General features: G+C 36.0%; 2 protein-coding genes across 3 annotated transcripts; one reads left to right on the top strand and one right to left on the bottom strand.

Annotated features, from left to right (window-relative positions):
* Positions 1–2035: 2035 nt before the first annotated feature.
* On the bottom strand, positions 2036–6395 carry LOC142547069 (SH3 domain-containing protein 2-like). Its single transcript, XM_075655142.1, has 10 exons — positions 6137–6395; positions 5616–5738; positions 5311–5380; positions 4966–5117; positions 4378–4479; positions 3948–4148; positions 3795–3857; positions 3544–3693; positions 3366–3440; positions 2036–2393 (listed from the first exon to the last, which is right to left on the bottom strand). The coding sequence occupies exons 1-10, from the start codon at positions 6194–6196 to the stop codon at positions 2277–2279; spliced, it is 1113 nt and encodes a 370-aa protein (XP_075511257.1). The 5' UTR covers positions 6197–6395; the 3' UTR covers positions 2036–2276.
* Positions 6396–13519: 7124 nt separating this feature from the next.
* Positions 13520–15014, top strand: LOC142547070 (GATA transcription factor 7-like). Of its 2 annotated transcripts, none has more exons than XM_075655143.1 (3): positions 13520–13648; positions 13746–14077; positions 14175–15014. In XM_075655143.1, the coding sequence occupies exons 2-3, from the start codon at positions 13772–13774 to the stop codon at positions 14841–14843; spliced, it is 975 nt and encodes a 324-aa protein (XP_075511258.1). In that variant the 5' UTR covers positions 13520–13648; positions 13746–13771; the 3' UTR covers positions 14844–15014. The 2 variants fall into 2 exon arrangements, with proteins under 2 accessions (XP_075511258.1, XP_075511259.1); XM_075655144.1 differs by having other exon boundaries at positions 13549–13648; positions 13768–14077.
* Positions 15015–16174: the final 1160 nt, after the last annotated feature.

A 16174-nucleotide genomic window follows, 5' to 3' on the forward strand; every position in this document is an offset into this window, starting at 1 on the left:
GCTAAAACGGATGAAAAGAAAATAATTTGAATTGATTGTTCAACGTTATGTATGCTCAAAATACATGGTACCTGTCCGGGAGAATTAGATGATGTGCTGAAGCAGTTGGAGGTAACAACTGGTTCAGTAATCGTTGGGCAGATCGGTAGAACCGTGATTCTTTACGGGCCAAGCCTTGCTAAGCTAAAGGCAGAAGAGAAGAAGAAACAGGTTCAAAGGGTATTTGAAAAGGCAACCGATGTCCGAACAATCTCCAAAGGTAAGCCTTTTATGAACTCATTTTACATATTTTATAGGACTCTCAAAGTTTCTTTCTTGTGCTCTCGATTTTTATGACATGGGTTGTTGCGATCCGGGTGAAATGGATGAGCCGGGTCAGATGCTTTACAGGATCTGCTATCAATACAGTGAAGGAAATAAGAGCAAGATGTTTGGATCAGGAGCTTCTTTCCCGGACGAGGAAGGTGTCCTACACTCAAGAAGATAACCACGTGAATGTGCGCGGGTCCGGCGTGGCTACTCCGATACTTAAGTCAGTGAGATTCAAGAAAAAAAACCAATGTAACCAAGTGATGGTTGTGATATTGGTGTAAGAGTATATGCAATAAATGAGTAATAAATGTGTGTTTTTTTTAATATCTGAATAGAGAGTTAAATGCAAGAGGGGAACCTGATATTTATAGTAAAAGAAGTAATGATAACCTCGTTCTGCGTGCTACCTACTAATTATAGCATGGCGGCTAATCATACTCTATATTCTGACATGTCAAATCTCACACTAGTCACATCCACCCTACCTAATTTTGTCAACCACTTGGGTCAGTGTCAGAGATTGGACGGCCGCCCACACCCTATTCTGTTAGTACACTTGAGTGTGGTGCTCATACCGATGTGGTCTTGGTAGAAAATTTCCCGGGAGCTTGCATGAGAGCCCGGTCATCCTATATCCCAGGGAAAAATACGTCACGGGTGTTCAATTTCCCGGCCTTATGATGAACCCTTCTAGCATATTCAACTTGATTTGAGCTATCCATTCGATATCTCGGGTCGTCCGTAAACCAGGCTTCTTTGCAGACATCACCAACCATTTTGGATCATCCATGACCCAGGCACAATCCATACCTCTGACCCGAGCATAATCCATGACCCGGGACATCCCGGGACATCATCATGGGTGTATCCAGCAGACCAACAAGACTTCGGTCCAAATATAAAATGTTTCAAATTTAACACTGAACTGAAATGCAAAGTGAAAGATTAAGGCCAAAGACAGGACCAGGACAAGAGCAAATGAAATTTGCTGGTGGTCGGCGAGGAAGTAGCAGATTTTGAGCTGTCGTGCCTTTTTCCCACTGTGACGGCCCAGTGGATTGCATATCATGCAAAGCCATCAGACCCAACTTCAGGATGATAGTGAAGTTTTGGAGTTCATGCTTGTTTGGGAGGTTTAAGGAAATTTTCTTCACAATTTGGGTCGGATTCTAGTGAATGACTGAACAATATATAACCTTCCAATGTGAATATATAACCTTCCAATGTGGAGGGATTGCATGATCAAAGCATGCTATGCTGCAACTCCCTAGTGTAAGTGCTAAAATGCGGACTACAAATTTTTTGTGGATGAAATGCCGTAGGCGGCCCTGTACGATAGTGTTACCTGAAGTTTAGATACATTGAAACGGGAAATAGACATACAATGTGTTTGGATGCAGAGTGATGGTATTTGGGTAATGTTTTTTTTTTAAAAAAAAACAAGCATTTGAAGAAGGGTAGTAGAGAATGTGACTACAGGTTTTTACGTATTTTTTTAAAAATATATAATAAAACGATTTCTTGTTTTTTGCTATTCTATTCACATTAAATTGTTTTTGTTTAAATAAAAATAAAACATTTGCGGTTTTCTTTTAATAAAGTATTTTCAAAGGTCAGATGTTTTAGAACTGACTGGTATTATTATTCAAAGGTCCGGCTGTAGGCATGCAGAAGAAATATTACAGAACTCGCCTCTAAAATTTTAGAACCTTGGACGAAAGTATGAAACAGGAGGGAGGAAAATTTTGAAATCATGCATTCATATTTATAAAACAAAAGGAGAAAGGTTCTCAAGCTATGTTTGCTTAAAGCTCTAACCACGGGAGCAATAATACAATTATAAAAGCAAACGGGAAATGGGTAGTGTATAGCACAAAGGAAGCTGGCGCAAATGCGTTTGCTTATCAAGCATACAAGAATACAAAAAGTTGTACTTGAATATTCGACTCTCCACCATAATAAGTTCAGAAAACTTCCGCTATCTTACTTGCAAGAACGCGCTCTCGTCTTTGAATGTATCCAAATGGAAACCAACCTGCTTTTCCTTTGCATTCCCCTTCGGCCCAGCCATTATTTGATACCTTGAATAGAAAAAAGAATCACTTATTGTTTCATCTGCTGATATATTTTGTAAGAACTCGTCAAATCAAAAAATTCATCCTTGAGAAAATGCAGAAAACAAGCGTGAAAAACTTCAAAGTTAAATAAAGAGTCTCAAGGGAAGGCCAAACAGAGAAAGCTGCGGCAACAATAGCAAAGTATTGAATAATGGTCCAAAAAATGCTTCCAGTTTTAAGCAACAGAAGACTACTATTATTTGTATTCTTTAATTGCACTTATAAATTGATGTGATCTATGCCCCCCAACCACAAACTTGGACATACTTCAAACAAAGAATTGAACATGTTCACAATTTTTTATGATTAACTGGAAGGCATCCAGCTAGTTCGATTTATTTTTTTGTGCAAATCATTGTTTCTTTCTGTATCTAAACGAAGAAAGACAACATTCATGGTGGATTGGAAAACAATCATGCAGCTTCTTAAATTTTAGATTCTCTCTTCTAAAAAAAAAAATTATTATCTCTGAATGGATGGATATTGATAAACATTTGATATCATGTGCTTTTATTCAAGACTTGGAACACAATACACAGCTTCATAACAATTTTAAAATAATCAACTGAGATGGTTGATTTCGTATAAAACCATAACAAAACATTCAACTAAAACAAAGCTTGAAGGTAATCAGTCAGCCTTTAATATGACCCACTACTTTCCAATTAGTGCACAAGCTTAAGGTGGATGTAGCTAAATATAATTTATTTTCTGGTCACAAAACCATGTCCTCCACATGGACCTCAGCCTAAACTAACTATCATAACTTCAGTATCAACCATCAGTCCATCACCTACAGATATTTATTAATGCAATGCCTTGTACTGTTGTCATGTATTTGCATGTAACATGGTACGTTGTGAGTGCAGAAAAATTTCAGTATCCTTGCTTAAACATGATGGCAATCGATTATAACTCAATCAAGGATAAGCAAACCTTCCGCACGACGATATAATCTCCAACTGACAAATTAAGCTCCACATCAGATTCAGCTTGATAAGAGTACATAACCTGTTGTTGAAGCAACGGAAAATGGACATGATTTATCAACTACCATCAGGTTTCCTGTCATTACAGTTTCATACCTTGCACATCAACTTAAAAAGAGACTTACTTCCCCAAGAAAGTATCCCATGCCATCACTTAATCCATTCTGTGCAGGTGAAGTAGTCGCACCATTTATTTCTTCATAAGATGGAGGAGCAGGCGTACTATCCATGCTTGGAGAAGGTGCACCTTCAATTCTTTGGCGCTCTGACATCATCTAAAAAAACCAGAAATACATAATGTTCCAGATTCTACTTAAAAATCACACAACAGGCTACCCTTTTCCTTCTCCATAACAGATAAAACTGTTACACCTACCTCGCCTTCTAATTGATCGAGTATTTGAAGAACACGCTGATGGTAAGAACGTTCTGCTTCAACCTAGAATACAGAAGCAAAACAATTTAGGACAACCGATAAGACTGGTAGTGAAACTTTTACTCGGTTAGTTGAGAAATCAGAAATCATTACCATGGCTATTAGTCTTTGAAGTGTCAATCTTTGTTGCTGAGATTCCACAGCAGCCATTGTTGCAGCTGCTTCTTTCCCCAACGTGGCCACATTAGACTTCAGGTCTTGCAGTTTAATTTCAGCTCCTTCAAGTTTCAAAAGCATATCAGGATGGGCAGTTCCTTCTCTGACTCTGGCTTGTTTTTTGGCAACATCAACAGCCTATCTAGGTTAAAAGAACATAGAACCTCTAGTGAGAGGCAGTTTAAATCAAATAAAATACAACTTAAATAAAAGGAGATAATTCACAGTTTACATAATAAATGGATATATCACGAAAAATATTCATAATTGATCCTAGAAGCCAAAATATTGTTGACAACGGAAACAGAAAAGGTGGAAATAAATTTGTTGAACCTCCACACAGAACAGCATAATCACATTAAAGTACCTGAGCTTCTGCCTCTTGCCGCATTCTATCGTATCTCTGAGCAAGATGGCGAGCATCTTCCAGTGGAGCTCCCATTACCATAGCTCTTAATGGTTCAGCCACCTGATAGAAGAGTCTAGCCTTTAAAATTCTAAAATATGGAGCAAACAATCTAAAAGGAAGCGATATAACACAATTATTAAACCAAAGTCCTAACACCAACAGTAGATATAATATTGTGAATTTGTGATGTTATATAAACATATAACTATATCTATTGGATAGGATCCACCACTAAAACAACGCATCAAGCCATCAACACCAATTTTAGTAGATAATAATTTACCAAAAAATCGTACTTAGACATAAGGAGAAATTTCACATAATCGTGCCCCACAAACTAAAGAAGCGACAAGGGCAGTTGAAAATTGGGGATTATTAAACAGGGTATGATGCTGTTTGCAGGAAGTATTGTGCAAATCCGCAAGCAACCCCTAAATATTATCTCCAAAACAAGATTATGAAAAATATTAACTGGAATATAAAAAAGTAATGGCACAGAATTACAACAAAGCATTCCATTGGAGGTGAGAAAGTCGTGATTATGACCTGTGTACCAAAGACTTTTAAGAGATTTCCGCGTTCTTTCTCCATTTGAGCACGAGCTCGTGCAAAATTTGATGCAGCTTTTGATAATAAGTTGCCACTGGTACAAGTGTTCTCAACTCCATACTTCCTGCTATCTTCCGACAATTTAGTTCCTAAACAAAACAGGAAAACTGAAGGAATCAACACCTTACGCCAACCAACTAATTTAAGTGATAGAATAGTTGGTTCCCCAGGACTCGTAAAACATTCTCGCCATATGAGGTGCATGATTGTGACAAAAAGCATCTCACAGATAGGCATAATTAATATTCAATGTAAGAGTAGCATTCAGGTTATTTAGATGACCTATCTCAACTTGCTTAGACCCGGTAACAATATACCCTTCAACACCACGAACAATGTCTCTTTGAAAATGCTGAAAATGGAAGACAAGAAAAATTAAAAAACATATATTTTTAAAAAGGCACAAGTATCTGCTCTATTTCAGAGAATTTACTTCAGAATTCAGAGACATCAGAGATTCCAAAAATAAGAATGAGCCTCTGTGATGCATGTGAGCACCCATGTGCGCATACTTGAAGATACACGTTTACTAGATGATACTTGACAGATACAAAAACTGGAAAAGACTTTAACTGAAGAAAAGTAACCTTGGCAGCACGAGTAGATATGTAGAGCCTTTCAAGCTTCTGGTGCTGCAGGAGCTCGGGATCATCAGTTGCAACATTGTCTGAACCTCCATAACCCCCTCCTCCAAATTGCTTAAGGACAGCCTGAAATAAACTCATAAATGAGTCACACATAACAATCTCGCACTCTACCAGAAAAAAAATGCACACTTAGAAGCCAGTACGAGCTAATGAGTCAACATTCAAACCACAAACACCACACCTACAGTTGTCAAAACATGATTTTTGCCTAGGGAAATGAAAATAATGCCAACGAAACAAAACCTCAACCAAAGAGATTACACTTTTAGGTACGTACACTCGACTCCAAATTCTGGAACAAATAAAGTAATCAAACTCACACACAAACCGCACAATTCGACACAACCGATAACTTGTGAAGATCCATGCAACTGAAGGTGATTTCGAATGCAAATCCGTATGTGATACAAAGATAAGCTCGTGTACATATTGATCTGTGAATAAGGAGAAAAAAATATCACCTGTTGTTGCCTCGCGACCTGTTCTCGGAGCCTGGAGGCTTGTTTTCTGATAGCATCCATCAACTAATCGATCAATAGCTCTTTGATTCGTATCTACATATGCGTGTGCTTGAACGAAACAAACCTGTATTGGAATTTTCAATTAGAAAGAGAATGGAGTAGGGGTGCGATTGAATCATGAATGGCAACTCGAACGGAACCTTTACTCTGTGGATGGAATGATTTGATCGGCGATTTTGAATTTTTTTTTTCTGTTTTAAAAGTTTTAAGTCCTTTTTAATCAACGTAAAAAATAAATTTTAAAAATTTATAATTGAAACTCGGCGCCTTGAAAAGTTAAATGAGGGGCCCCACCTCCTTTTAATTTCTGTTTTAAATTTCTTAAATTATTTTTTTAAAAATAAAATATATAAGACTTCATTCTTTTTAAATGCTATTATTATTTTATACACATGCTAAATAAATTGATTCAATTATAAATACGAATAAGGAATAAACTAAGAATAAATATAATAATAATAACAACAAATAATGTTAAATAAATTAATAATTAAAAAATAATATTTTATTGTCCATTCAAATTGATGTTTTTTTTTAACATCTCTCACTAAAAGAGATAAATTTGGTAAATTTAATAATTTAGTCGTGTCGATAAAATTATTGTATGTTCCTATAACGATGACATGATGTAGTAAAGATGACTTTGAAATATGATAGTTTTTATCCAATTTAATAATTTAGTATTTAAAAAACACAATAATTAAAACATAATTAAATAATACAATTACGTATAATAAATTAAAATATAATTATGATTTTTTTTTTATTTTTTTTAAAAGATGAGATGACCATATTAATCGGGCTGTTGTTTTCATTTTATAAAAAAAAAAAATTGGACTTCACCCGTGGAGACTTTCCGCACGAAGCCCACCCTGATCATTGCGCATGGATGCTTCTGTGTGCTTCTTCCTCAGCCATCGGAGGCTGCTTTCTCGTGCGGCTTCCTCGCCCGTTGGGATGCCATAAGGAAATGGCAAACATTGCAGTGAGTTATTTGATTTCCTGCAAGGGAATGGCAAACATTGCAATTGGGTTTATTTTTCCCCCCATATTGTTCGATCGGCCGATTATTAAAAATTAAATGATGCATTCATCATTTACTTACAATATTTTAAAAAACAAAAAATAGCCAATAAATATGATTTGGTTTCGTCAAACTTTCATATAAAATTTTGTAGCAATTTATATTATTGAATTTTTTTTAAAAAAACTTACGTTTGTGTGTGTGTGTGTGTTTTTGTTAAGTAAGACCGTTTTATCTTTTTTATAGTTTGAACATCATATAACATATTATACAAATAATACTTTGTTTTTTAAATGAGTAACATAATATATTAAATTTGGTGATCTGCTTACGAGTAGGTCTCTTGTGAGACTGTCTCACACAAGTTTTTTGTCTCTACTTACAGGCCGGCTACCAAAACATGATGAAGGGCGTTGCGACTATGAAAGTCCTGAGTGACGGAATTACTTTACAGAATCGTTACTCTCAATTTAAAACATGTATAAAAAATGCGGCATCATATAAATATGATATATTTATTCGAATACATATATAAGTATTCGTAATCCATTTTATTATATAACATGTTGATCTTGCAAAATATATATATTGCAACCTGCTTAGTTTTAATTTTTTAATGTTTCTGTTTGACATAAAATTTTGTAAAATGCAGATATGGCAGGTTGCAAAATGACACCAATTGAAAATAACAAGAGATGAATATCTGATTTATAGTTTAAACGACGCAAATTACCGATTTAACCGTTGGTTCTAGTTTTTTCGAATTATATTTCATGAAATTAATTTTTTTAAACAAAGGAAATGATAGGAAATCGATTCTCAAACGATCCTTTTTGAAAGAAAATACATTTAATTACCGGAAATAAATGACAATAAAACTAGAGGATTACTAATAAGTGTGATAAATTAAGAAGGAATAAATAACTAGACGCTTAAAGCATAAAATCGAAAAACATAAATATTTACTGAAATCCGGAAAACACTGCAGAGTTTGATTGTTTGAAATTGATTGTATAGATCATTTCCGTCTTTCTCTCCTCATCTTTATTCAAATTATTCAAGTTAATCGATCCCTCCACTTCTGATCGTGGTCGGTGGTAAGGAGATGAACCAAAATCATGTGTTCAAACTTTCTTGGGCTGAGCTATATTTACTTACTTTCTTGGGCCTACAAAATTCTAAAGCAGTTCGGCCAAATTTCTTATCCATGCTTTATTAATTAAGTTCAGTTCATTCTCAAATATATCATGCGGCCCAAAGTAAAATATTTTCTGGATTAGATTCTTGTACTGGGAGGAGAAAAGGAAAAATGAATGACGCTAACTTTTCTCTTCTCACTTTCTCCGTATCTTCTTGCCCTAACAATCGATGACTTCCAGGATTTCTCGATTGTTTATTGTTGCACATCCCACGTCTCTGTGCACTCATGTCCCTCCTCCATCCTTGTTGCCACCAGGATCGTTGTAACACCCTTACCCAAGACGCCTACGTTAACATATTCTTTGCATGCAATAACAAAACTTAAAAAAACATCATAATCAAGACAATCGTAGTTCAACATCTTAAACAATGAATAAGTCACATACCACAAGTAATACAACTGAAATGCGGAAGTCTTAAACTACTATCCAATCATGTCTAATAAGGTAAATCAAAATTTGAATATCACTGTTGAAATTCCTCTAGAAATACCGTTCTCAACTAGCCACTGTCATGCCCGCATAGCTCGTTCAATCTGAGACATCCCCCGTGAGAATATGGTGCCCAGGATTAAAGCCAGTGCGTGAGCAACAAAATCGCCCAATTCAAGACTTATCCTAAACGATAATATGCCCAATATGATATGCAAATGCTGCATATATAATATGACAATACAAACTTGCATTAAATGAATAGTAATATGCAACACATTTAAGAATACGTACTCAGGTATATATCTCAGTCAGTAACTATCCTGGTGATACTAGATGTCTACTCACTGCTCCTAGACATCAAACATGATAATATTACTAACTTTCACTTACATGCTCTTTCTAGCTAGTAAGCTCATAACTTTTAAACATACGTTATAAAGCTTATACTCAATCCCCAAACTATTTGTAATGCTCTCGGATCATACCTTCATCTGTCGTCAGTCTTTTGGAGATGATAACTTTGCGGCTCGATACTTGAATTTCCGCCTCCTCGAGGACGTTTTGAAACTTTCCGAGCCTTTGAAAACAAATAGAAATGCCTAGAATTCACTAAGATTCGAGAGAGAAACCTATGATTGGTGCTCCTAGAAATGAATCTGTCATGGGCTATTTATAACCAGAGTTCGGAAGCTCCGAACTGGATTTTGCATTGTGTCATGCTTGCTTTGACATCTCATCGGTTAAGTGAGATTGGAAGCTCCGGCCTATGGTTTGAAAGGTATGAACTGTCATGTGTCGATTCTCACTGGACGCTTTTCTATTTTTCTGTCTGAGTGGATTTGGAAGGTTCGAACTCACCTTCGAATGGTCTGATCGTCTGAAGGCTGGAAGGCTCTGAATCAGCCTTCATACTTTTCCCTTGCCTTTCTTTAGAACCCGAGGAGGCCCGACAGATTCATGTGAGGATTTAGGTTTTTCCGATTTCTTGACAGGGAGGGATAGTGCTGATTTTTTAGAAGTGGTACGTCGTTAAAAGTAAAAAAAAATAAAATATTTGCGACATTTTTTGACTAAACCGTCGTCAATCAGCGACTGAAAAAACCAACTCGTCGCTAATTCAGCGATGGTCTTTAAATTTAGCGACAGTTTTAAAATTTCGCGACAGTTCCAAACCCGTCGCTATATTTGCGTAAAAATTAAAAAAAAATTTACTTTTATAATTTAATAAATTTTTATAAAAACTAACAATACAACTATAATATTAATACTCATTCTCTTAATTAACAATTAAAAAAACAAAAACACATATTTAAATCGAAAAAAAATCGTATATAAATAGAGAATTTTTGATTGTTTGCGACTGTTGTTTATTAAACCGTCGCCGATGTACGTATATTAGCGACGGTTTTTGTTAACCGTCGCCGATTTAAAATAGGCAACCGTTTCTTGGAAACCCGTCGCTAAATTAGCGACGGATTTACGAAACCGTCGCTAATTTAAAAATTCGAACTCATTTTCCGCAGCGTGCTAATAATATGCATGCCGTGAATAATACCATTGACGGCGTGCTATTAATGTACGCCGTTAATGTCTGAACATAATTTTTTTTTTTAAAAAATGATTTACTTTTAACAGCACACATAAACATGCACGCCGTTAATAGTATTATTAACAGCGTGCATTTATTGTGCGCTGCGGATAGTCTGCGGATATTATTATCCGCAACGTGCTTATAATGCACGTCGTCAATAGTAATATCCGCAGCGTGCTTATAATGCACGTCGTTAATAGTATCAAGTTACTATCTGCAGCGTGCTTTTAATGCACGCCGTCCATAATACTATCCGCATCGTTTTTTTAATGCACGGCGTTAATAGTATCAAGTGCAACACTATTAACGACGCACATATGGGTGCACGCCGTGAAAAGTAGTATTCGCAGCGTGCTTTTAATGCATGCTGTTGTTGACGTGCTGCGGAAAATCATTTTTCTTGTAGTGGTGGAAAAAGAAACGGGAGAAAAAGCGAAGCGTGGCAGATTCCAGGTCTGAGGACCAACGAACATTAGCACCAAAGATATAAGAGGTATAATTCGACATGATCGTAGAGAAAAGAAAACTTACGGAGTAAAATGGAGAACAAATTGGTCGGAAAGAAGGAAGGATGAGAGTTCGCCAGAATCTAAGAAGCAGGAGAGTATAGCGCAAGGATGAAAAAATGTGAAATGATGTGGAGCAATCAATATTTATAGGCGATGGAAAGTGATCCCAGCTGTCGATCTCAGAATAAGCGAACGAACTATATATACATGGGAAATTGCACCGAGTAATTGAACAGACATGCTCGGAATTCGAAGCGATGCTAGGGTTTACGTCATTCTGACATCATCCCTAACCCGCCAATTTCAAAAATATCAACTAGTTTCTCGCCTGAATCCAATCTGATAACTGGGGACAAAGAGTAAAACCTTAGCCCGACTATTCAAGGAGGGAGTGGTGATACCTCGGAAAGTACCCGGGTCATGCTATAACTCAAACTAGGGAGGGGTCAGAACCCATGACATCCTATATATAACTCAAAGCCAGGATAAGAACCCGCTTGGGCACCATCCACGGAACTTCAAAAACAGGGAAGATAATCTGACCAGCATACGCTCGAGTGAGCCCTGGCTCTCAGCCTTGTCCAGGCAATGTAATAAGACTTGAGGAGATCAGGGGTTCTATTCACAACCTCGCATAGCAATCATGACCCAAGCATTCCGGGACGTGGCAATCTTGGGCTCGTAGGTATGAGAAGTCATGCTTTGGAATAATTGACATGTCATTTAGCATACACAAGGTTGATGTGACAGTACCAGAGACAGTATGAGATATCACTACAACAAAAACGCAATAGGACAACGGATTTTATCCGTTGTCATAGGCACTGTTAGAACTGTTGTAATTGGCAGTGTTGTTGAAAGTGCGTTCTACGACAACGGTTTAAAACCGTTGTCGTAGCTTCAATTAGCGACAGTTTTTTAAAAAACGTCGCTAATTAGCGACGAATTATGGCTAAATCGTCTTAAATATCAGCGACGAATTATGAATAACCGTCGCTAATTAGCGATGATTTAAGTAATAACGTCGCTACAATTAGCGACGGTTTAGTACAAAATGTCGCTAATTAGCGACATATTTCACAAAAACGTCGCCAATTAACGTCGGTTTTAAACTAAACCGTCACTAGAATAATAACGTCACTAATTAGCGACGGTTTGTCATAATTCGTCTCTAATATTTTAAGTAAAATAAATTTTTTTTATGCTTATTCATGAACATCCACAGGCGTCGAACAAATGAGGATTCTCTTTAACATGTTCAATATCAATTTCTAGCAAATCATCGTCGTTGTACCAAAAATTCATAATCTTAAATAAAAATTAAAAATTTACCAAGAATTGAAACGAAAAAACTTACCTTAAATCGAAACTAAAATCGTACCAGAGAGAAAAATGTATTGTAGATGTGGGAGGAAATGAACCGAAAATGTTATAGAAAATTTTGCGACGGTTTTTGATGTAACTATCGCTATTGGCGACAGTTTCCGTTATAGCGACAGTTTTTATTTATTCGCCGCAAATAGTTACGGTTTTTAAACCGTCGTCGATTTAAAATAGTGACGGTTACAAAACTGTCGTCGATTTACAATAGCGATGGTTCTAAATCGTCGCTAGTAGCGACGGTGTTTGTCAAACCTTCGCTAATTTGAAATCGACGATGGTTTGGGAAAACTGTCGCAATTTTAATGTAACGACGGTTTATGTTTTAAATCGTCGCTATTTTAACAACGGTTAACTAAAATCGTTGTGGTTTCTCCAAAAAAATGCGCTAATCCACAACGATTCACTAAAACTGTTGTCGTTTCTAAAAAAACGCCAATCGACAATGGTTTAAGAAAATCGTTGTCGTTTGTCCAAAAAAAACGCCAATCCACAATGATTTTTATAAAACCGTTGTGGTATCAAAAAAAAAACACTCTCATGTGGCCTCAAAACCTTTGAAGCATTGAATTCACATATCACTTGTGTGAGTAGTTTACTAGTTTAAATAGTTTAGATAAGAAATTTCTCACCCAGAATTATATATATAAAATAACCATCATATTATTTTTTTCCTAAAATTGAAATATCCACAAATTATCTTTTTAAAAATACATTATTAATATAATTATATCTTTATTATCCTAATAAATAATCACAAATCTTAGAAAAAAATAATTGTACAAGCGCAACTATGCTACTGGTAGATTAACTAACACAAAAGTATCACAATCTCATCCGAAACTAAATGCCCGCATCACCCATCATCCAAAAAATATTATTTAACACCATATTTTTTTAATTATAAAATCTTATAGAAATATTATATACAAGTTTAAATCTTAATATAATTTTAAATTATTTACCCAAAAGTTGATTTAGATTTAAAAAATATATATATACATGAAATTGTATGACAAATATACAAATCATTTATTAATGAAATTCGACATTTTATCTAAAATTTACAATAGTTAAAAATTAAAAATATTATCTAAATAATCTCATCGTATGATCCAATAGAAACGCATATTTTACTGATTTTGGTAAATTTAATTTAATTTGACACAGTATAATTAGGTAAATAATATAGAAAATGAAAATTAGAGGGAAAAGTCCAAAAAGGAAAAGTGAAAAAAATCCCAATAACTAACCACCAGTTTCGCCCACGAACCAGTCTTGGATACCGTGCTCTACCTTTTCTCCATTTTTCAGGTATTTTCACTCCCATGCATAAATTAACAAATTCTCGTCTTCGAAAATTCTTCATCTTTTGGTTGGTTTCTCGATTTTTTTCCCTTTTTCTTTTCAGTCGTGGGAATTTGAAATTGCAGAATTATGGAATGCATTGAAGCGAGAGCGTTGAAATCCAGTTTCCTCTCGCAAATGGCCATGAAAACGAATTCACAGGTGTTTTACAACGATGATGGATGGTGTTTCGCTGGAATGAACAGTGTGAATTCCGATGATTTCCCCGTTGAAGACCTCCTTAACCTCGATTCTCCCGAAAAGGAGTTTCAGGAGGGCTGTGTTGAAAAAGCTAATGACGAGATCAAAAGGCTGCCCCAGGAAAGGAATGTTGAAAATTCGGACGTAATTTCCGGTGAATTTCAGAGCCTTTCAGCCGGTGACCTCGTGGTTCCGGTGAGCGTTTAGATTTTTATTAATTAGTGTTTAAATTTAGCCTTCGGAAATGGGGGAAAAGCTGATAAATGCATGGATTTTCTGAAATTTGTTGCAGGTTGACGAATTGGAAAACCTTGAGTGGTTATCACAATTCGTGGACGATTCCACTTCAGCGTTCTCTCTGTTGTGCCCAGCCGGGAATTTTTCTGGTAGAAATGGACGGTTCTCCGGGAACCCTTCGCCAATCAACATTTCTGCGATTCAGAAACCCCGGTCACCGTGCTTCCCCTTGCCTCTTCCCACGAAACCGAGAAGAAACCGGTCCAGATCAAATGGGCGACCGTGGTCACTACCGTCGCTGCCGTTGAGCGCCGCCGAGTCTTCTTCAACATCCTTGTCTTCACACGGTTCGTCCACTTTCAACCCCTTGTTTTTCGAGAACCCGGTTCAGAAAATTCACTGGTTTTCACCTCTGGAAAAAACTCCGGCGAAGAAGCAAAAGAGAAAACCGGAACTCGACGGCGTCGTAATATCCGGAAGGCGTTGTTCGCATTGTCAGGTGCAAAAGACCCCGCAGTGGCGAGCCGGACCGCTGGGCCCCAAAACATTGTGCAATGCTTGTGGTGTCCGGTTCAAATCCGGTCGGTTATTTCCCGAGTATAGACCGGCTTGCAGCCCGAGTTTCTCACAGGAAATTCACTCCAATAGTCACCGGAAAGTTTTAGAAATGCGGCAGAGGAAGGAGAATGTGGTTGAACCGGATCTGTTGGTTCAGAGTTTCTGATAGCATGCTAGGCGCAATTTGACCGGTCTTTGAAAAACCGACGGCGGTGGGAATTACCGGTTTTTGTGGCGGAATGTAGGGTGGTAAATTAGAGAGATTATAGGGTGATAGGAGGTAAGAGTTAATCATGGACATGGATTTTGTATAATCAATTCATTTGCAGGTTCCTAATTTAATCTTAAGTACAATAATTATGAATTTTTAAAAATTATAAAATTAAATTAATGATTAAATTTATTACAACTTAATAATTTTATGCACTCATAATACCATTTCAACTTTACTTTTAAATCATTTTAAAATTCCAATTTTCGAATTTGGATCATTTCTACAGTTCTACAGTCAAATTTTGTGGAAGAATTTATTAAAGGTATAACTGTATGGTAAAAATTTGTGTGAGACGGTCTCATGAGTAGTATTTTATGAGACGAATCTCTTATTTGGATCATCCATGAAAAAATATTAATTTTTATTGTGAATATCGGTAGGATTGACCCATCTCACATATAAATATTCGTGAGATCGTCTCACAATATACTTACTTTAATGATATTATCCATAGAAAAACAAGAATCTCCCATTTAATATATTTTATATTAAAAATAGATATTTTTAATTTTTCACAGTCAAACGGATGTCGTTGATTTTTAAATTGATAAGAGTAAACTTGTTACTTTTAATTTCATAATTTAAGGAATGAAATTATAATTTATTTTTTAAAAAGAAAAAGATTGAGATGAAATGGGCCCATCTGGTTAGGTGTGGTAGGAGCCCATAGTTGTTGAGTGGTCTTTTACCAATACCGCTACTGCCTTTGAAATGTCTAATTCCAATCAACCTATCCATTTCTAATTTAATAATTATTAATGACGACGATTCTAATAAACACAAAAACTCATCAGAGATGATATTATAAATTAATTTTTGTGAGACGAATACCTGACTCATCTATAAATTGAGTAGGTCTCTTGTGAGATGGTCTCACGAATCTTTATCTGTGAGACGGGTCAACCCTAACGATATTCACAATAAAAAGTAATGCTCTCGGCATAAAAAGTAATAATTTTTCATGAATGACCCAAATAAGACATCCGTCTTACAAAATACGACCGTGAGACCGTCTCACACAAGTTTTTGTCCTATAAGTTTATGTTATATTTTCTTATGAAAATGTGTTTCGAATAATTTAATATATTCAATTATCAGTTACAGTGGAACCTTGGTCATTATATATATTCATCTCACAAAATGTATATACATAATGACCAAGGTTCCACTGTAACTGAGAATTGAATTGGAGTGGGTAAAAGTTTTTATCGTGTGGTTGGTTA

The sequence above is a fragment of the Primulina tabacum genome, chromosome 5, assembly GCF_025594145.1.
Source record: "Primulina tabacum isolate GXHZ01 chromosome 5, ASM2559414v2, whole genome shotgun sequence".
Classification (NCBI taxonomy): Eukaryota; Viridiplantae; Streptophyta; class Magnoliopsida; order Lamiales; family Gesneriaceae; genus Primulina; species Primulina tabacum.

What these genes read in the sequence shown, in the direction of transcription:
- LOC142547069 (XM_075655142.1), bottom strand. Translation starts at nt 6,196, where the DNA reads ATGGATGCTATCAGAAAACAAGCCTCCAGGCTCCGAGAACAGGTCGCG. An exon ending in AGGTCGCGAGGCAACAACAG is followed by an intron (nt 5,739 to 6,136) that starts GTGATATTTTTT and finishes AGTTTATTTCAG; the next exon opens with GCTGTCCTTAAGCAATTTGG. An exon ending in TGGGATACTTTCTTGGGGAA is followed by an intron (nt 3,441 to 3,543) that starts GTAAGTCTCTTT and finishes CTTCAACAACAG; the next exon opens with GTTATGTACTCTTATCAAGC.
- LOC142547070 (XM_075655143.1), top strand. Translation starts at nt 13,772, where the DNA reads ATGGAATGCATTGAAGCGAGAGCGTTGAAATCCAGTTTCCTCTCGCAA. An exon ending in CCGGTGACCTCGTGGTTCCG is followed by an intron (nt 14,078 to 14,174) that starts GTGAGCGTTTAG and finishes AATTTGTTGCAG; the next exon opens with GTTGACGAATTGGAAAACCT.